The sequence below is a fragment of the Rutilus rutilus genome, assembly GCF_951802725.1.
Source record: "Rutilus rutilus genome assembly, chromosome: 18".
NCBI classification, from domain to species: Eukaryota; Metazoa; Chordata; class Actinopteri; order Cypriniformes; family Leuciscidae; genus Rutilus; species Rutilus rutilus.
The window spans coordinates 29,567,655-29,588,591 of NC_140231.1; the positions used below are offsets into that span (position 1 = coordinate 29,567,655).

Below are 20,937 nucleotides of genomic sequence, written 5' to 3' on the forward strand. Positions count from 1 at the left end.
CCAGAATAGCAGTGCAGCTGAAAGGTATGTTGGAGAGGCGCCCTCTACTGTACAGGCCGGACTTTGAAGGTTTTTTTTTTTCCAGCTTATTAACTTTTTGTTATTAGAGCCCAGGTGAAAAAAAGTAACAGAAAAGTAATGTTTTGAAAGCATTACTTTCCCAAAAAGTAACACAATTAGTAACTTTTTTAGGGAGTAAACCAGTATTGTAATGCATTACTTTTAAAAGTAACCTTCCCCAACAACGGTAACATTTTTGTGGAATTCATAATACACTCCCATAAAAATTAAGCAACATAATAAGAATTTGTAAACAGAGCACCAATAATAATTGAGCATCAAATCATCATATTAGAATGATTTCTGAAGGATCATGTGACACTGAAGACTGGAGTAATGATGCTGAAAATTCAGCTTTGATCACATGAATATTCAAATAAAAAACTGTTCTTTAAAATTGTAATAATATTACACGATGTTACTGTTTTCCCTGTATTTTTCACTTCTTTCAAAACATAAAAAGACTTGTGTCATTATTACTTGTAAGACTACCAATCAGCAAGTTTAATGTCATTATTATAGATATATTCAATAATGGTTGAACACCCCAGCACGAGATTTCACAGAATACATAATCATACATCAGCACATCACATCCGGTTGCAGGACTTTAATAGGAGTTCAAACTGAAATTTTATACAGGATGAAAAACTACATTACTTGGTATAAAAAGGGCTTGATAGTACAGTCACACTTATAACCTGATCATCTGAACAGCCTGATTCCTCAAATAAGAGGTTCAGACTTGAAATCAAGAAACAGTTAAACAGTAGAGAGACCGTTAATTAAACGGTTCATCATTACATAACTGAAGAGATCGTGTTACTCCAGAACAACACATCGTCACCGATCGACGTACCGGTTCAGTCTGTTGAGATTTGCGACGACAGTGAAGAGTTTTTATTGGCGGATCCGAGTTCATTTGCTGTGGTCTGTAGGAGCTTTGGGTTTTCGTGGACTCTTCTTATATTTCCCCGCCCGCGTGGCTTTAAGCTCCGCCTCCCACTGCTTCTTCACCATAGTGTACAACCTCATGGTGGCCTGAGCGTCCTGAACCTGCGAGTTCAGACGACAGGACACACACAGCAGGGTTCAAAAACACAATCAAACCACCAGCTGTACCTTAAGATTACAAAACACTGTGTAATAATTATACGGGGGTATCTTAGGGGATTTTGGCTGACAGTTACCGATGACAAGTTTTGAGGTCAGTACGATTTTTTGTGAATACGTTTATTCAGCAAGAATGCATTAAATTGATCAAAAGTGACAGTAAACGACATTTATAATGTTACAAAACATTTCTATTTCAAAAAGTTGTATCAACTGTTTTCAACATTGATGATAATCAGAAATGTTTCTTGAGCATCAAATCAGCATATTAGACTGATTTCTGAAGGATCATGTGACACTGAAGACTGGAGGAATGATGCTGTAAATTCAGCTTTGATCACAGGAATGAATTACATTATAAAATATATTCAGTTATTTGAGATTATTACTGTATTTTTGATCAAATAAACATGAACAGAAGAGACTTCTTTCAGAAACATTTAAAAATCGTACCGACCCCTAAACTTGTGAACGTTAGAGCTTGTGACTTTAACTCCTTAACTTACATTATACGTGAAAAGGTCAAGTCAAGTAATCTGAAATAATAGAGAAGGGTGTTTTCATTGGAGACTTACGGATGAGTGTTCGCCCTGCTGGACTTGAACATTGAGAATCTCTTTGCATAAAACCCGCAGCGCAGGACATCCGGACTGAGGAAGAGGACAAGAGGGGAGACATTACAAATCAACATAACTTGAAGTCAGTAATTGCACTTAACATAGTATATATATTACTTTAAGATTCATACCTTTACTTTCTGCCTAAATGGTTTGTATTTCTGTGTGTCTCTGATCATTTTCTTGGGATGACCCAACAACAAAATCTATAAACAAGACAAAAGTGATACAAATAAATCATACACTGGTTAAAGGAATAGCTCACCAAAAATATCATTATTTATTCACCCTCATGCCATTTCAAACCAATATGTTGTTATATATATTTTTTAAATAGCAAAAATGTAAATAATAATATTAATAGGCCAAATATTCCAAAAGAAGACAAATATTCCAAAACTTTCTGAAAATACAATATGAAAATTAACTGCACAATTACTAGAAACGTGTACCTTTGATATCATACAATTTGCATACATACAAAATTTGTGCAAAAATAAAAATAAATTCAAGACGTTTTCAACTAGTTTTATGGGTTTTTTTTATAGCTTGTCAAATAATTCAGCAAAAGCGTGCAGGAATGATATGAGCATGACAGCAGCCTTTCTGTTGAGTGTACTGTACCTTTAAGTCATTGTGAATGGCGTGTCCCACTAAAATTCTTCCTTCCAGAATCTGAGCCACTTCCTCCTGGACCGTCTTGATGTCCTCACCTGTCAATCACAAATCAAAATACAATAAATAATCTCAAATATATTGAAGCTTAATTTTGTTAAAGAAATATTTTGGCACATTCCAATTCGTATTTATATTATATTATATTATTACATTCACAAAATGCATTAAATAGCAGATTCATGATTTATTATTAATTTAATATTGAATGCCTAATTCAGAAATCAACTGGTGACCCGCCTAATTTCATGGACAGAAGGGTCTGTCTAGATCACAAAATGCTTTTAGTTCATGAAACATTAAGAATTTATGTAAACTCAGAATTCTGATTTGTGATATAAATTCAAAATTGTGACATTTTATAACAAAATGTTGAGATTTAATTAAAAAAATTAAAACACCACCAGAACTGCGTTACACTCTTGCAATTGAGAAAAAAGTCAAAATTGTGAAATGTTAGCTCAAAATTGCAATATATATAAATTCAGAATTGAGAGATACAATTACAAACTCGCAATTCTGAGAAAGTAAACATTTCGAAAATTACTTTTTTCGTTTCTTAATCCATTCTTATCCCATAAAAACAGCTATTTAACCAAACATATGTGACCCTGGACCACAAAACCAGTCATAAGTCGCACGGGTATATTTGTGGTAATAGCCAACAATACATTGTATGGGTCAAAATTATAGATTTTTCTTTTATGCCAAAAATCATGAGGATATTAAGCAAAAATCATGTTCCATAAATTTCCTACCATGAATATATTAAACATTTATTTTTGTGAGTGAATGCAGCACAATTGCGAACATAAATGGACAACTTTAAAGGCGATATTCTCAATATTTAGATTTTGTTGCATCCTCAGATTCCAGATTTTCATAGTTGTATCTTTACAAACCACCCATCAATGGAAAGCTGATTTATTCAGCTTTCATATGATATATAAATCTCAATTTCAAAATTGTGACCCATGTGACTGGTTTTGTGGTCCAGGGTCACATATAGTATTTTTCAAATGCAATAGAGAAAATCCATGCAGTTCTTTCTATTAGGAGGGGTCCTGACCATTTTCAATGTCCGCCCGTCTGATGCCGCTAACGGCCGTCCGGTAGTCCGTAACCTTTTCCGTGGGTTTGACGTATTTATCGTAGATGCACTTCCCAAAGTGGTTGACGATCGAGACGCGCGCTAGAATGCTGTCCTCCCCGTCACATCCGACCCCCACCATCTCACAGTCCATAGCAACGGCACGGGTCAATCTGAAATCAGAACGACAGCGGTTAGTTGACATCACTTCCTGCCGCCAGGACTTACACTGACAGCTGCAGGCGCTCGCTCACCCCTCAAACGCATGCTCTTTCACCAGCGATTCCTCCGTGGTTTTTGCACTGCACTTCAGAATTCCGTTCCGCTTTCGCACGATGTCTGCGGCCTCGGCCCCCACGGCGGACTCGATGTCATCGGGGTCCACGTCATCAAACCAGATATCAGACCTGTGTTAAAAGAGGACCGTCATTTGAAATGAAGCAGCATTGAAGCACCCCCTTTTCCAGCATAGACATGAAAATGCACTGAACTGGTTGTAATTCATGAATGCTTTGGAATACAGAAATACTTTTTTTTTAGAGTCCAAATTGTTTTGTAAAATAGATGTTTTGTATAAAATATAGATGTTTAGTACAGTACATATGCTAAACCTCTATGCTTTCAAAATGTCTTCTTTGAAAAAAGACCAACCTTAAAGGGATAGTTCACCCAAAAATGAAAATTATCACATAATTTATTGATTGATTTGACATAATTTACTTACCATGAAGCCATCCTAGGTGTATATAACTTTCTTCTTTCAGTCGAATACAATCGGCGTTACAGCTAAAAAAATATCCTGGCTTATCCAAGTGAAAGGTACCAATTTTTGAAGGCCAAAAGTGCATCCATCCATCATAAAAGTAATCCATATGACCTCAGGGGGTAATAAAGAGGCCTTCTGAAGCAATGTGATGTGCTTTTGTAAAAAAAATTATCCATATTTACAACTTTATAAACTATAATCACTGGTTTCCGGTAACGGCCATAGGAGAGTCGAGTTCCGGCCTAAGAGTGACCTCTGACCCGACGTATCAAAAAGGCTCAGGCTCTATTCACTCCCATTATAAAGTTTGGAAGAGCCAGGATATTTTTAATATAACTCAGATTGTGTTTGGCTGAAAAAAGAAAGTCATACACACCAAGGATGGGCTTCAGGGTGAGTAAATATGGGATATTTTTCATTTTTGTGTCTTTTTTTAAAGAAGACATTTTGAAAGCATAGAGGTTTAACAAATATACTGTACTAAACATCTATATTTTATACAAAATATATATTTCACAAACAATTTGGACTCTAAAATTGTTATAAATCAAAGCCGCACGTCTAACAAAGTTGTGTTCCAATTTTAAATTTGATATCACACAAACTTATGAGATTTTGTTTAGGTGCTGTACCAATAATAGCCACATTCCACTGAATTTGTTAATGCGTTCTCCTGTCACAAATTAATACATTTCTGTCACAATATTACTTCTATCCCAGTGGCTGAATCTGGAATCCTTGACTCTGAGACCTTTCCAACGATGTGTTTTGCCAAGATTAGAAAAAGATTTGATAGTGCAAAATGTGAAACATGAGGGTGTGCTAAAAAGGTTTTAAAGTATTGTTTCCATGGTAGCGCAGTGTTCAATTTCGAAAGTGTTTTCACAGGATGAATTTGGAGAGTTTAAGCTTTCAAATGATACCTAATTCATGATGATTGCTAAACTATGTGATAGGGGAAAAGGCAATACAAAAAGCGTCCCGCAACTTGTTTTAAAATGCACACATACTCTGCAGTGGGTTTCTTTTCCACCTCCTCGACTTTCTTCTTTTTGCTCGTTGGTTTCTCTTTTTCATCCTTTGTTTTCCTCTTCTCTGCTTTGAATTGTTTGTGTCCAGCAGGGTCTTTTCCATTCTGTTGATCTCCATCTTTCTCTGCTCCTCCAGAACTCCCAGAAGCCGGTTTGACAGTCTGTGTGGGTTTTTTGAAGAGTTTATCCGGTTTACGAGAGTCTTTGGAAACTGACTGCGTCTTCTGAAGCTGATTTCCTTTAACGCTTGCATCTTTCGTCTGTTTTGTGCCTTCATCCTTCTTTTCAGGATTTGCAGCGAGAGTCTACACACACACACCAGAGGTTAAAACAGACATAAGATGCATTTATCATTTAGAATTGCTCGTGCATATTGTCGTACAGGAATTCATTATAATTTTACCATGGTAAAAAAAAAAAAACTCTTACCTGCAATAAGTTCTTCCAGTTGCAGGAATATTCTTGAACATCTGTTGGGGGCATAATGTTTGGCTTCACAGTTTTTGGTTGTGTTTTTTCCTTCTTTACAATAGGTTTCGTGTGGTAGAAGAACATCTTTTTCTTATCAGGTTTCTTTTTCTTCTTAGTATGCTTTGCTTGACCATTAGTCTGAACACTAACAGCATGTTTATTCGGCTTAACTTTAGACATAGTTAGGTTTTATCTAGGTAATCTGAGTAATAAAACACTAGGGTGTCGTTCAGCTTTTCTGTTATTATAATGAGCACGTACTGGCTCTAATAAATATCACTATCTGTTCACATGTTATTTTGTAGCTTTCTATCATTAGCGCAGATATACGACATGCATGTTAGCGCGGACAATAGTAAACATATATGGAAAATACATATAACTCTTTGAGAATATATTAACTTAAAAGCGTTAAACGCAAATATGACTATAAGAGCGATCCACAACTGTACCATGAGACAAGCATGCTGATGGAACTTTCTGTCGTCTGTGTTTCAACAATACGACCCGTGCAGAAACTGTGTGTGGATGAACGTTCCGCACTCTATTCTGGTCCAGGGGTTTTCAAAAGTTTAGGGGAAAAAACTGTGTAAACATGCTAAAATAAATACATAATGAGATTGTAATAAAATAAGATTTAACTAAATAAATGCATAAATAATTTGATTAAAATGATTAATATAATAAATATAGCCTATACATAAATAATTAGGGAAGCACGATGTATATGGCACCATATCAGTATATCTGTCAACATATTGGCTGATATGTGTTCATTTTTAATGTTATCGTCATCGGCCCGATAAGATAATTTGCCCGATATATTTAAGCGGACAAATAATTTATTATTTCCTTCAGCTGAGACACTTCAGATTGCTTGAAATATGATTGGAATCACTTCAAAAACCGAAAATACATGTGCAAAAAGCAGCGTTTGTCATATAGGCTACATAAAATTGTCATGAGATTAGAGAGACTTTTGTTTTTGTAATCAGGCTCTCAAAAATGATATAAAAATGTGGATAATATTATACCAATATTATACCAATTTTAATATTATACGATATACCAATATATCGATTATCTGCTTTCAAATACAAAGAATTTGCATCCCTATAAATAATACATCTAACAAAAAGTAATAACGTAATGAAAAAAAAATTCAAAATAATATTTCACACATTTATAATATTAATTTATTCAGAGTATAATTTGGGTGTTAGATGAAAAGATTAGTGGCATATAAAAGACTGAAAACCCCTGTTCTGTTCAGTGATGTTGCATCCGGTTTTGACCAGATTTAATAAGTTATTTAAAAATGTAATAAATAATTCAGAAAAGGAGACTTTAATACAACTCTTCAAAGATTAATATGTTTCAAGCACTGAATTAAAAGTCACTTTGATATATTATAATATAAAATATTTATTAGAATATAAACATATAATATCATAAAAAATATAATATTTAAATGAATCCTTTATTTATTATAATAAGCAAAGAAGCAATTAATGACAAAAAAACATCCAAGTCTTTATAATGCATTTTTTAATGTAGGCTACATGATTTTAAATTATTGAAAATGAATGACCTGTGAATTTTGTAGATATTTCAGGTAAACTTGAATTGATAAACAGGAGGATCATATATAACTGTGCTTGTCTGTTATTTCCACTGGTAGAATCCTCAGACCAGAAATGAGACAAACACTAGAGAAGAATGGAAAGATTCTCTCAGTAAAGGTTGTGGTGAATGAGCACAGATGAGTGTCAGTCAGAGGATCAGAAAATGACACTTTTCCCCGATCCCAGTCCAGCAGAACTCTCACACTCTGAAGCCTCTCTTTAACACTGAAGGGAGTGTAGGCTTGCTCCTGGTAATGTGAGAAATACTCTTTATTTTTGTACCACACACACCAGACATCCTTGTCAAAGAAAGTAAATCCCTTTCTTTGGTTTGATGCTGTTGTAATTCCAAGAGTCCATTGTGTATTGCCCCCAACCTCCACGTTCCAGCAGTGTGTTCCTGAGTTAAAGCCTTCAGAACCCAGGACACATGGATAGATGTCAAATCTCTCTGGATTAGCAGGAAATGATCGAGCGTTCATGGTCCATGTCAGACTGGTCAGATCATTAGACAGGTTGAGTTCGGGATGTGCGGTGTTGGGGTCCAGATTCACAGGAGCTGGTGAGACAAAAACAATCAAGATAGATGTACACACACCCCATATTCATACTGTGTAATAGACACCAGAAGATATTTTAAAGACTCGCCATTTTGGACAATATCTCGCATCTTCAGCCAGACTCCAAATGCCAGGTTTCCCAAGTGATTTGCCACATTAATCAGAGCTCCAGAACTCATCTGTGGATCCTGATGTGGGCTCTGGGCTCTGGAAGAACATTCTGCAGTGGGTTTGGGTTCACAAGCAGAGAAGAGCGACAGGAGGCAGAGCACTTACCTTTCCATTGTGGCTTTAAAGTTCTGGAAAAAAGTGGAAATTATGAATTATCACTCCACTAAAGGATAGTTAAAGCCCCCTTGTCAATCATTTTATCCCTTAAAAATCACGTTTGATCAACAAAATGACATATTTAAAGGGATACTTCGCCGATTAGCATTAAGCTTTGTATAGAAACCCGGTAGTATTTTCGAATGACCTTACTTCCCTCTCTCATGTTCCCCTGAGACGAGAGATTTTTGTATTGTGTGTCTGGAAAAAAACGTCAGATGACGCAAAAATCATCATTTTCCCTTTATTATTCCCATATTCTGCCTTGATAATCTATAAATCGTGTTCCGGGGGCGGGGTTTATGTAAATTGTAGGGTTTGTGATGTCACTAACCCGGGAGGAAGCTCGTGTAGTTCCTACCAGCCGTTTGTTGTAGTCCTTAAAAAGTGATTTCTGTAAAAGCAAATCTCTCCCTTTGCACTGAACTTTGAGCGTCGTAACTTTGCAGATGTTGTTTATGCTCAAACAGCAACATTACACACACTAACTAAAGTTAGAAAAGTCAAATCATAATCAACCACCCCTTTAAACGTTTTTTCGGTGAAAATTTTTCTTCATGCCTTAAAATAACTTGAATGTAACTCCACACCCTTGCCTAATTTAGTGTACATGGTTCTATGAATATGCAAATTAGCCCCGCCTCCACTCACTCATTTTTACACTTGTGAACTTCCCTAAGCACTTCCTTTTCTCCCTGCTGCCATTTTGAAGTGCGTTCAACTTCGTCAAGTAGACGAGGGAAGTTTATTCGGACAGGCCCTCGACCCCTCGATTTTGACAGAGAGAGCGAGTCTACTCAATGGCTACATCGAAATCTTTCCCTACTATATAGTAGGCGAAAAACAGTATGTGACAAAAGAAGCAAGTCCGAATTCACAATACTCAAAAGAGTATAGGCAAAAAGTACCCGGATGACCTACTACTATCGCCGATATTCTGAAGTGTGTATAGGATGGACACTTTACTATCCCATGAGGCCACGGGAGAGGATTTATGAATGGGTCACGTGACAATAACAACATGGTGGATGTAGCTGTAAGACTGGAGAAACTGGAAGAACTGGCTATCTCTGAGAAAACAAAGGAAATTAACTTAATTAGCTAGGAAATTAATTTGAACTCTCTTGCTATATTGCCATCCCCATTCGAGACACTTGAGTTGATCAACTCCCAATTTTAGGGTTCCTCCCAAGATTAGTGATGACTAATATTTGGCACTAAACCAAGTGTTTGCAAAGACAAGAAGTGAATTTCCATTTTGACCAACCTAAATCTGGGTGTGTCTTACCTCTGTTTTAATTTAATGTTACTTTAGATAAGTGTACGTGGAAAACCATGGCATGGCCAATCCAAAGCTATTATAAGACAAAAGTTGATTGACATATCTTTAGTGGCCATACCTCTACTGAAGTAAACGTTACTTTAAATTCAAGTGTATGCAAAGTCATGGGGGCTATATAAAGTATCTTTGATTGTGTAAATGTGACCATCTCAGGTATATAGCAATTACCTCTGTTTAGAGACCCAAAACTGACGAGCTAGTGATCGTGAGACCTGCGTTAAACAGAAGGCGTGAGGACCTCAAAGCGACATAAGAGTTAAAAAGAATAATCAAACATTCGCTCACATTTAATGATGCATTGCTCAGATATCATTAAAACCTTTTTCATGTATGGAGTCAGTTGAAATAATGAGGTAATACATATGAGAAAATGTATTGCATTTAATCTTGTTGTGTTGCGTAAAAGGAAAGACAGTAACGCGCCGAGAGACCTTCACCCGTTCTATCTGTACCGCCATTGGACCGATTTAGACGGGCTTACAGCACATAAGAATTTCATTCATACTGCCCACGTTCGTACTACATAAAACATACAATTTTAATGGTCGCTAAGAAAGTTTAAATTCAAACGTAGTACCTATTCAGACAGTAGGCCTATGTATTTCAGACGCAGCGAATGTTTTTGAAAACGTTACCGTTATCATCTCCGTGTAAACTACAGACTGTGGCCCTCCCGGAACTGAGTTTGACACCCCTGATGTAAAAACATTTTATGATTAATATATTAAAGTAGTATAACTAATGTAAATTTAAATGTAAAAAAATATATCAAAAAAATCCTTCAAATATTGTTAAAATAATATAAATAAAACAAACACCATTTTTCCTTCAAATATTGCGTTTGTAAAAGTTGGGCGGCTTGGGCCAAGAAGGTTTAAGAACCAAAGCTTGCGATTTGAAATCTGCCATATGCTCATTGGTTTTTAAACCAACCACCATACACCAAGCTGTAATTGTCATGTGACTCACTGTCTCAAACTGTGATGTCAAAAAGACAGCAGACTTTATAGTCCATTTCAAAAGGTTAAAATCCTCCAAAAAAGAATCTGTCATTGCAAAACCATATAAAAGAATATTGGTGATATTTGTGCTTTCTTCTAGCCAGAATACACAGCTACTGTACGAACACACTGTCATGCTAACCTGTCAAACCTTGACCCCACCTGCCATAAAACCCTTTAAATGAATGTAAAATGAATCTGCTGATTAGCACAAAACCAGTTCTCACATTTAGAAACAAGACATCCTTGGCTTTCATTTCCTCCTCGATGTCTTGTATTGTGTCTGAAAGAGCTGAGATCTGTTTGTTCATCTCCTCCAGGTTCTGCTTCATCATCTGTATCTTCTGCTCCTCTTCCTCCCTCAGTGCAGTGATTTTAGCCTCTTCTTCCTCAATGAGAAACTGTTGGAGCTTCTTAAACTCCTCATTAATCTGATGCCTTGTGTACTGAGCTTGAGTCTCAAATAAAGACAGAGAAATAAAAGTCAGTTCAGTTTTGTGTTGAATATGCGGAAGGTATGATTGACACTGTATCGTCACCTGGATGTGTTGAACCGCTTCCTCACACTCTCCTTTACATTCCTCTAAGTGTTTGAGCTTTTCATGCAAGGACTTCAGTGCGAGACCCAGTTCCTCCTAGAATTTAACAAAGAGAACACTTGTCAGTCCAACTGTGTGTTAAGGCCCGTTCACACAGAGAACGATAACGTACTCGGTTACTAACGTAACCTCTGTTCTCTCTAGAGAGGGAACGAGTATTGCGTAAGCTAGCTTACGCTGCGGGAAAGTCTCCTTTCACGAGATACTGAAGCCAAAAATTATCCTAATTTTTTAAACTTTGTCAACGCAGTGCGGCAGCCTGCAGACCTAGGGCAAGCGAGTCGCGTGCCCATTGGCTGCTCTGCGGCAACTGCAGCAGCCTATGGCTGAGCCTTGCGCGTGACGTCACGTCCAATGAGCGCGCTTGGCGCGCTTAGTGCGTCACAGCCCGTCATTAGGGGTGTGGCTTAGAGTATATAAGCAAGGAACAGAGGCTGCTTCGCTGGTTTCTGTCGCATGAAGCGAAAATGAGCTCGTGGCGAGAGCACGGCGGGTTACGCAATACTCGTTCCCTCTCTAGAGAGAACAGAGGTTACGTTAGTAACCGAGTACGTTCTCTTACGAGAGGTTCTCTCGTATTGTGTAAGCTAGCTTACGCTGCGGGAACACCTTTGTCAACGCCGTGCGCGCGCCCAGCATCCTGAATGAATCCCGTGGGAAGCCCAGGGAACGCGAAACGGAGCTGGGCGGCCAGATACCACAGTACACAAGCACATAATATGGGGCAGGGAGCGGCACAGCCGGTCCAACTAACACTTCCATACAGTGTAGCTCAACCAGTAGAGCTAAATCAGCAGCGTAGCCCGCGCACAGACAGTGGGCTGGCTTACGCGAGACTTAGACTGATAGCACTTTGGCCTGCAAAGCGGGAACATCCAGGTTGTAAAACCTAACAAATGTGGAGGGGGAGGCCCAGCCCGCCGCTGCACAAATGTCATGAATGGGAATCCCACTGGACCACGCCCACGATGAGGCCATGCCTCTGGTGGAGTGTGCCCGAATGCCCAAGGGGCACTGCAGGTTTTTAGATGCGTAAGCAGCTGCGATAGCATCGACTATCCATCTGGACAGAGTGTGCTTCGAGGCGGCGAGACCCTTGGTGCGCCCACCAAACGAAACAAAAAGCTGCTCTGAACGCCTGAAGGCGGCGGAGCGCGAAATATAGCTTCTCAGCGTCCTAACTGGGCAGAGGAGGTGACTATCTGCCTCGCAGCCAGTAGTCGGCAGGGCTGAAAGGGAAATGACCTGCGCTCTGAAGGGAGTGCCCAAAATTTTTGGGACGTACCCATGCCTCGGTCTGAGAATAACTTTAGAGTCATTAGGTCCGAACTCGAGGCACGCAGCGTTAGTGGATAACGCGTGAAGGTCTCCCACACGTTTTACTGAAGACAGAGCTATCAGAAAAACGGTTTTGAGCGTGAGGTATTTCATATCCACAGTTTCTAAGGGTTCAAAGGGATGTGCTTTCAGTGCGTCTAAGACCAGTGAAAGATCCCACATAGGAACCGAAGGGGGTCGCGGGGGGTTCATCCTCCTCGCTCCTCTAAGGAAGCGGATGACCAACTCGTTCCTTCCTAATGCGCGGCCCGGCTCTGACACAGAGAGCGCTGAAATGGCCGCGACATAGACTTTGAGCGTGGAGGGGGACCTGCCCGCGTCCAGTAGCTCTTGAAGGAAACACAATACTTGTGAGACCCCACATGTCTGTGGATTGAGCCCTTTGGTAGTGCACCATTTGTTAAACACAGACCATTTAGACGTGTAGAGCCGCCTCGTGGAGGGGGCTCTAGATTGTATGATCGTGTTCATCACCCCTTCTGGTAGATCAGCATGTAGTTGTTGAGGCTCCACGCATGCAGAGACCAGTGCTCTGGGTGGGGATGCCAAATCGAGCCGCGGGCTTGAGAGAGAAGGTCTCTCCGCACCGGAATCGGCCAGGGGGCTGAGTCTGCCAATTGTATGAGTTCCGGGAACCAAGCTTGGTTCTCCCAGAACGGGGCTATGAGGAGCACTGTGTGGCGCGCTTTCCTGACTCTCTCGATGACCTGAGGCAGCAGAGAGACTGGCGGAAACGCATATAGCGGGCCGCTGGGCCAAGACTGGGCCAGCGCGTCCTCGCTCTTTGAAAAGAACGCTGGGCAGTGTGCGTTGTCTATTGACGCAAAGAGGTCGACTTTCGCTCTGCCAAAGCGGCGCCACAGCGACTGGACTGTTTGAGGGTGTAGAGACCACTCCCCAGGGGGAACGTTGTCCCTGGACAGTCTGTCGGGGCCCTCGTTCAGATGGCCAGGCACATGCGATGCTCTCAGAGAGCGCAGAGAGTGCTGAGCCCATACGAGGAGGCGTTCCGTCAGGGCGCAGAGTTGCTTTGATCTGACACCGCCCTGGCGGTTCACATAGGCCACTACTGAAGTGTTGTCCGTGCGGACTAGAACATGGTGACCACGGAGGAAAGGGAGGAAGTGCATGAGCGCTTTCTCGACCGCGAGCATCTCTAGACAGTTTATGTGTAGGAGATTCTCCTGGTCTGACCAGTGGCCAAAGACCGGTCTGCCTTCGAAGAGCGCTCCCCAACCTAGGTTGGACGCGTCTGTAGAGACAACTTTCCGGTGTGAGACCACTCCCATATTCACTCCCGTGTGATACCATTCGGCTGCTAGCCAGGGCTGCAGGGCTGAGACACAGACCTGAGTCACTCTGATTAGCGAGCCGCCGGTCGCCCAGGCTCGATGGGATACGCGCGTTCTCAGCCAGCGTTGAAGCGGGCGCATGCGCAGTAAACCCAACTGAAGCACTGCTGCAGCTGAGGCCATATGCCCCAGAATGCGCTGAAATGCCTTCAGGGGAACCCGGTTGCCTTCTTTGAAGGATGCAGCGAGGCGCTGGATGCGGCGCGCGCGCTGCTCCGTCAATCTGGCCGTCATCGCCACCGAGTCCAGTTCTATTCCGAGAAAGGAAATCGACTGCCGGGGCGAGAGCGAGCTCTTTGTCCAGTTGACCGCTAGACCCAAAACCTCCAGGTGGTCGAGTAGCGCTGTTCTGTGAGACACAAGTTCTGTCTCTGACTGCGCTAGAACGAGCCAATCGTCCAAGTAGTTCAGAATTCGCATTCCCTGACTCCTCAGGGGAGCGAGAGCCGTGTCCATGCATTTCGTAAATGTACGGGGTGCTAAAGACAGGCCGAACGGCAGGACTGTGTATTGATAAGCTCGACCGTCGAAGGCGAATCTCAAAAATGGCCTGTGACGGGGAGTTATCTGGATCTGGAAATAAGCGTCCTTCAGATCGAGAGAGATAAACCAGTCTCCTGGGCGAATTTGCGCGAGGATCTGTCTGGTTGTAATCATCCTGAACGGCCGTCTCATGAGGGCTTTGTTCAGATGTCTCAGATCTAAAATAGGTCTTAATGCTCCGTCCTTCTTGGGAACGAGGAAGTAACGGCTGTAAAAGCCTGACTCGCTCAGAGAAGGATGCACCTGTTCTATGGCCCCTTTTCGCAGCAGCTTTGTTATCTCTGCTTGAAGCAGATGTGCTGTTTCCAAACTCACTTTCGTTTCCGTCTGCGCTAGAAAGCGCGGAGGGCGACGAGCAAATTGGAGCGAATAACCGTGTCTTATGGTGTTGAGCACCCATTCTGACGCGCCCTGAATAGCCTCCCATGCTTTTGCATGCATAGCTAGGGGTCGAATGGTCTCTGGGTTCAGATCGCCGCGTTGCGCGGGATGGGGAACCTGTATCAGAGAAGACGGGGCGGCGCGCGCGCCGCCGATGCTCGGACACGAGGGCAGAAGAACAGGGCTGGCCGACTGTGCAGAATTTAGTAGCTCGATCTTGGACGATGGAGCGTGAACTGCTGTAAAACAACCCAGGCGCGAGGGCGGCGTGGGGATTATGGTGTCTGAACGTGGGCGCGCGTGCTCGTGAGCTGGCGCGGGATATGCACTTATGACACGGCCAGTGTTTGGGGGCTTTATGAGGTTTGCGACCTGTCTGGCAGAGCGGGCAGTGGGCAGGTGTGAGCACAGGGCTGTGGGCACATTTCCTACACTTGATGCTCGAGCGGAAAGTTTCCGCTTTAAGAGATAGCGCTCTGGACGCGTTGCCATGGGAACCTGGTCTGTGTGAGGCAGTGAGCACACGGGAGTGGGCACTTTTTCTACACTTAAAACCCCTGCGGCTTGAGCCGTAGCAATTTGAGGTAACTGAGTGACAGAGCGAGCAGCGAGTAGTTGTGAGCACGGAAGTGTGGGCACTTTTACTACATTTAGTGCTCGAGCGGTGTGAGGCCGCTTTATGAGAGAGCGCTCTGGGCGCGTTACCATGGGGATTGCACTTGTGTGAAGCAGTGAGCACATGGGTGTGGGCACATTTTCTACACTTAAAGCACTTATACTCTTTTTGAGATTTATCTGGGTCGCCGTGAAAACGGCGTTTGTGTGCAGGCGAGCGAGTGTAATTACTGGCTCGTTGGCTGCGGTGTGTGCTGCTGCAGTAGCCTGAACATAGGGGACTGACAGAGCTGTGCGTTTTGATGGCGGTCCGGCCGTAGCGGGACTCAACCATCTTTTCCTCCTTGCGGATGCTAGGAGGACTTCGCGGGCTCGGGCTTCAACGCGATCTTGGACCGCGGGCCCCGTGGGGGCGGCGGTCTGTGACGGCTGGTCGAGCGCGACCTGGGGCGATTGCCCTGGCGCCGCTGCGAAGCGTTGGGGGGCCTGGAAGAGCGCTGGTTAGAGCTGCGCACAGGAGGCTGAGTTTGAGGGCGGCCTGTGGCTGAGCTCGAACGGCGGGGCAGGAAGAGGTCCATCGCCTGCGACGCCTTCTGTACCTCAGAGAACCGATCCACAATTCCGCTGACCGCAGGGCCAAAGAGGCCGGTGGGCGAGAGTGGTGCGTTCAGAAACACAGCGCGCTCTGACTCACTCATGTCCGCGAGCGTCAACCATAGATGTCTGTCGATGACGGTGAGCGCGGCCATGGATCTGCCGATGGCTTGAGCAGCGGTCTTGGTAGCGCGCAGCGCGAGATCCGTAGCGCTGCGGAGATCGGTAAAGGCAGACTGATCCGAGCCCTTCTCGTCCAGTTCACGGAGGAGGTCGGCTTGAAGGATCTGAAGAATAGCCATTGAGTGCAGGGCGGAAGCAGCCTGGCCGGAGGCGGCGAAAGCGCGGCCGGCGAGAGCTGAGGTGGTCCTGCAGGCTTTAGACGGCAGGGCAGACTTTGAGCGCCATCTAGCAGACGGCGGGCAAAGGTGCGTTGCCACAGCATCCTCAACGGCGGGGATGCCGTTATAGCCGTTCTCGGCGGCTCCGTCCACCTGGGAGAGAGCCGAGGAGACTGGCGAGCGGAGTCTGGTGGAGAACGGAGCGTTCCAGGACTTAGAGAGCTCGGCGTGGAGCTCAGGCAGGAAGGGTGCTGACCTAGAGGCAGGCGCAGGGCGGCGGCTAGGCAGAAAAAACCCGTCAAGGCGATTGGGCTCCGGCTCCTTAGGTGGAGACCAATCCAGTCCCATTCTCTCGACCGCTAAAGTGAGGAGGCGGAGAAGCTCTGCGTCAACACTAGCGCGGGTTCGAGAAGACTCCATAGTAGAGGGGGCGGAGCGGTGAGAGCCCGACCACTCCTCGCTGTCAGACGCGAGCAGAGAGCAGCTGTCAGCGGCATCATCTGCATCATCCCCCAGGGCGACGGCAGTGCGGGCAGTGGCCGGCCGCTGCGCGTCGGAGAAGGGTGGGGGGGAAGGAGAGAGCGAGGCTCGCGGGAGAGGTTCCGGCGAGCGCTCAGCTGTAGCGTCCAGTTCCGGCGGCCTTTGAGAGCGACGTTTTTTCTTTCGTGGCCCGGAAGAAGCGGCCGGAGAAGATGGAGTGTCTTCGAATTTAGCGAGTCGAGCCCGTAGGGTCGACATCGGTAAATCTTCACACTGTTCGCAGCCGCCCTCGGAGAGAGCGCGAACAGCGTGGTCAAAACCCAGGCAGAGAGCGCACAGCACGTGGCGGTCTCCGTCGCTGAGCGAGGCTCTGCACGAGCCACAGGATGTGCGAGGCATTTGAAACAACGCCTCGCGCTCTTTTAGATGCAAGTGTGTCGCGGCGGACACACACACACACACAAAACAGAGCAGAAAAGGATATAAGGCCGGATGGCGCAGCAGGCAGGGAAGGCTGAAGGCGGCGAGCGGCCGGCGTCCTTAGGCTGAGATCCTCGGCGTGCTGGTCGCTGGATTCAACGGCGGCTTCCTCGGAGATCAGCGATGCGAAGAGCTTCGCTGAAGAGACAGAAATCAGCGAAGCAGCCTCTGTTCCTTGCTTATATACTCTAAGCCACACCCCTAATGACGGGCTGTGACGCACTAAGCGCGCCAAGCGCGCTCATTGGACGTGACGTCACGCGCAAGGCTCAGCCATAGGCTGCTGCAGTTGCCGCAGAGCAGCCAATGGGCACGCGACTCGCTTGCCCTAGGTCTGCAGGCTGCCGCACTGCGTTGACAAAGTTTAAAAAATTAGGATAATTTTTGGCTTCAGTATCTCGTGAAAGGAGACTTTCCCGCAGCGTAAGCTAGCTTACGCAATACGAGAGAACCTCTCGTAAGAGAACTATGAAGTTAACTATCGATATCGTTCCGTTTATTCCAAGCGCGTGCGTGTTTTAATGCTCGCGCTCGTTACAGCAGGAAGGATTCTGATTGTCAGTGTTTTTATCGTTCATCAGCTGGATAAAATCGGTCTAAAAAGTGATTCCAACGATATCGTTTCTCTGTGCCATTATCGTTATAGCGGTGGTGTGAACCTTTAATATTAAGAACGATTTTTAGAACTAGCTAGGCTATATCTTTGGTGTGAACACGCCTTTAGTTTATCCCTCGTCCAAAACATCCTTAAGGAATGTGAACAAGATTCCTGTTGGGATTTTTCTAACACAAAACCCAATGACTGGAAGCACTTCTTCCCTCCTTTTATAATATCAGAATTAGTAATTTCACCTGACTAGAATTGGCCAATGATTTTATTTAAAATGCATCTGATTACTCTTCACATTAATCTAGAATCAATGTGAATTAAGGTCACAACAACTAAAGAAGCAAACTTTGCGAAAAACAAAATGTCACTGCCAATACTTTTGGCCATGGCTGTAAACTAAATGTAAACAATATAAATATAAAATATATATATATAAAAAAAGGTTTAATGAACACTTTTTTTTAGTGCAATCAGATTTGAAACAAGATCTTTTTTCTTACCTTGTAAGATGGAAGAACTTCATTGATTGGCCTGAATCGGTGATGAGCATGTTTTTCTGAATCTCTGCACACTAAACACACTGACTGATTGTCCTCCAGACAGAAGAGTTTGAGTTTCTCACCATGCACATCACAAACCTCCTCAACGTTCAAGAAACACTCGCACACGTTTTTTAACACAAGATTACAAGGAGGTTCAGCTTTCGAGGATCTTCTTCTGCAGACCGGACACTGTCGAGTTTTCTTTGATCTCCAGAACTGTTGAAGACACTCTTTACAGAAACTATGACTGCATGACAGAACAACAGGACATTTGAAGATCTCCATGCACACAGGACAAGAAAGCTCCTCCACAGATAACGACTCCATTTTCACTTTTTAAGAACTCCAACAATCAAACTTGACTGTCTATTCAGACATAAAAGCCTCAACCCGTCCTGTTCCCTTTTTGTTTTTGCTCAGATACTCCATAGAGGAACCATGGCAAGAGCAGAGAAATAAAGCCACTTCCTGATATCTTTTACAAGAGGGTGTATTTGATTACCATTATTACATATTCAAACTTGTCCTGAAATGAAAGGAATGAACTAAAAAGATTATGATTGTGCAAACATCACACCTAAAATAAACTAGCACTTACCATTTCATACCGTGTAAGAATCACTTGCTACAAGAATATTATTAAATGACTGCTAGAGTTCACTCCATGCATGTAATAAAGTCCCCATAAGACCTGGTTATTTGTCATACACACATTTTTATATATATATATAAATAACATAACTATACATCAAAATAAGAAACTCGATTAATAGTTCAATATTTGATATAAAATAAATTTTTTATTTAAAACATGTTCATATACAGTCATCCAGATTCATCTAACAGTGCAAAACAAAGTGTGTAAAATCAGCCTGGAGAGAGAACTGTGCGCTGTCGCTAATATTATATGAACGCATTTCATTATTTACATAATAAAAGAGCAGTCAATATTTCAAACAACTGAAAGATTCACATGCACACTTCATCCAAAAACTCATTTAAATTCAAACCCAAACTTACATTGACGTAGTTTTTAAAATGAGCAAAAGAAAAACAAGCCTAAAAAAAAAACTAATTTACATCACAGTCATACACTAAACAGAATATCCAGTGCTAAAATGCATTTAACCGGTCTGTTAATAGACATTTAATCATAATGATATGGTATACTATCAAATATATTACAAAAAAATAACTGAAAACAGTCTATGTGCGTCACAAGGTCAACAGGTTAATTCTTTTTTCACTTCACGCATTATAGTCCTTCACTTCTATTGCGATCTAAAAACTCTGGTCAGTTGATAATACCTAGAATATCAAAAATCGACTGCTGGCGGTAGATCCTTTTCCTATTTAGCACCTAAACTCTGGAACAATCTTCCTAACATTGTCCAGGAAGCAGACACACTCTGTCAGTTCAAAGCTAGACTAAAAACGCATCTCTTTAACCTGGCATACACATAGAACATTATACATTCTTGTTATTCAAATCAGTTAAATGATTATTAGGATGCATAGACTAGGTCAGCCGGAGCCGGGAACACTTCCCATAATACCCGCTGGACTCGTTACATCTTAAGAAGAATGGCATCTACGCTAATGTTAGTCTTTCTGCTTATTCCGAAGTTTACTCTAATCAGCCTGATCCGGGCCGTATCCAGACCAGATGTGGACCTGCGCCTGGACACGACCACAACGCATGATGTAGTCAGCCGGATCCGGCCCGTATCCAGACCAGATGTGGACCTGTGCCTGGACACGACCACAACGCATGATGTAGTCAGCCGGATCCGGCCTGTATCCAGATCAGATGGTGGACCTGCACCTGGACACGACCACAACGCATGATGTAGTCAGCCGGATCCGGCCCGTATCCAGACCAGATGTGGACCTGTGCCTGAACACGACCACAACGCATCCCTGAAGTGTCAGCAGAGATTGTGTCAACTAGACTCTCCCCGTAAGGCCTCATCGACACGACAGCCATCGGCACTGATCCTCAACAAACCCGACCGTCTCCATACCGGTCGTGACTCCGATCTTCAACCGGATGTAACTGGATAATATTGTGATTGTTCCAAACCAGTCTGACTTCTGACCAATAATGCTGCCTGAATCATAATCATACACTGTTCAATCATTGGCCAGATGAGAACTGGACCCCCGACTGAGCCAAGGTTTTTTTCTCCATTCTGCCACTGATGGAGTTCTGGTTCCTCGCCACTGTCGCCTTTTTCCACCTTTGTTGCCATTGGCTTGGCTTGCTTAGTTGGGGACATTGAACTTAACATTTAATTTAATATTCAACAATAATATTGATCTGCCTGCATTAACACTATTATACAATAACTGAACTAAGCTGGACGACGACATCACCGTTTACT

General features: G+C 43.1%; 2 protein-coding genes across 3 annotated transcripts; both read right to left on the reverse strand.

Annotated features, from left to right (window-relative positions):
* Nucleotides 1-559: 559 nt before the first annotated feature.
* Nucleotides 560-6,402, reverse strand: rexo4 (REX4 homolog, 3'-5' exonuclease). Its single transcript, XM_084387825.1, has 8 exons — nucleotides 5,782-6,402; nucleotides 5,332-5,657; nucleotides 3,810-3,962; nucleotides 3,535-3,728; nucleotides 2,415-2,503; nucleotides 1,922-1,996; nucleotides 1,749-1,823; nucleotides 560-1,116 (listed from the first exon to the last, which is right to left on the reverse strand). The coding sequence occupies exons 1-8, from the start codon at nucleotides 6,001-6,003 to the stop codon at nucleotides 979-981; spliced, it is 1,272 nt and encodes a 423-aa protein (XP_084243951.1). The 5' UTR covers nucleotides 6,004-6,402; the 3' UTR covers nucleotides 560-978.
* A 956-nt stretch (nucleotides 6,403-7,358) lies between these two features.
* LOC311277586 (nuclear factor 7, brain-like) lies at nucleotides 7,359-19,041 on the reverse strand. 2 transcript variants are annotated; one of them, XM_084387965.1, is made up of 6 exons: nucleotides 18,512-19,041; nucleotides 11,218-11,313; nucleotides 10,906-11,136; nucleotides 8,285-8,307; nucleotides 8,097-8,215; nucleotides 7,359-8,007 (listed from the first exon to the last, which is right to left on the reverse strand). In XM_084387965.1, exons 1-6 carry the CDS (start codon nucleotides 18,878-18,880, stop codon nucleotides 7,466-7,468), a joined length of 1,380 nt encoding a protein of 459 aa, XP_084244091.1. In that variant the 5' UTR covers nucleotides 18,881-19,041; the 3' UTR covers nucleotides 7,359-7,465. The 2 variants fall into 2 exon arrangements, with proteins under 2 accessions (XP_084244091.1, XP_084244090.1); XM_084387964.1 differs by having other exon boundaries at nucleotides 10,906-11,313; nucleotides 18,512-19,002.
* Nucleotides 19,042-20,937: the final 1,896 nt, after the last annotated feature.

Bases quoted from the DNA above. Each gene is read 5' to 3' on its own strand.
- rexo4 (XM_084387825.1), bottom strand. From the start codon at position 6,003: ATGTCTAAAGTTAAGCCGAATAAACATGCTGTTAGTGTTCAGACTAAT. The intron at 3,729-3,809 runs GTGAGCGAGCGC...TTCTGATTTCAG, and splicing joins AAAGAGCATGCGTTTGAGGG to ATTGACCCGTGCCGTTGCTA. The intron at 2,504-3,534 runs GTCAGGACCCCT...TGTGATTGACAG, and splicing joins ACGGGCGGACATTGAAAATG to GTGAGGACATCAAGACGGTC.
- LOC311277586 (XM_084387964.1), bottom strand. From the start codon at position 18,880: ATGGAGTCGTTATCTGTGGAGGAGCTTTCTTGTCCTGTGTGCATGGAG. The intron at 11,314-18,511 runs GTAAGAAAAAAG...GTTAAATTCTAG, and splicing joins AAGTTCTTCCATCTTACAAG to GAGGAACTGGGTCTCGCACT. The intron at 8,008-8,096 runs GCGAGTCTTTAA...TTGTCTCACCAG, and splicing joins GCGAGATATTGTCCAAAATG to CTCCTGTGAATCTGGACCCC.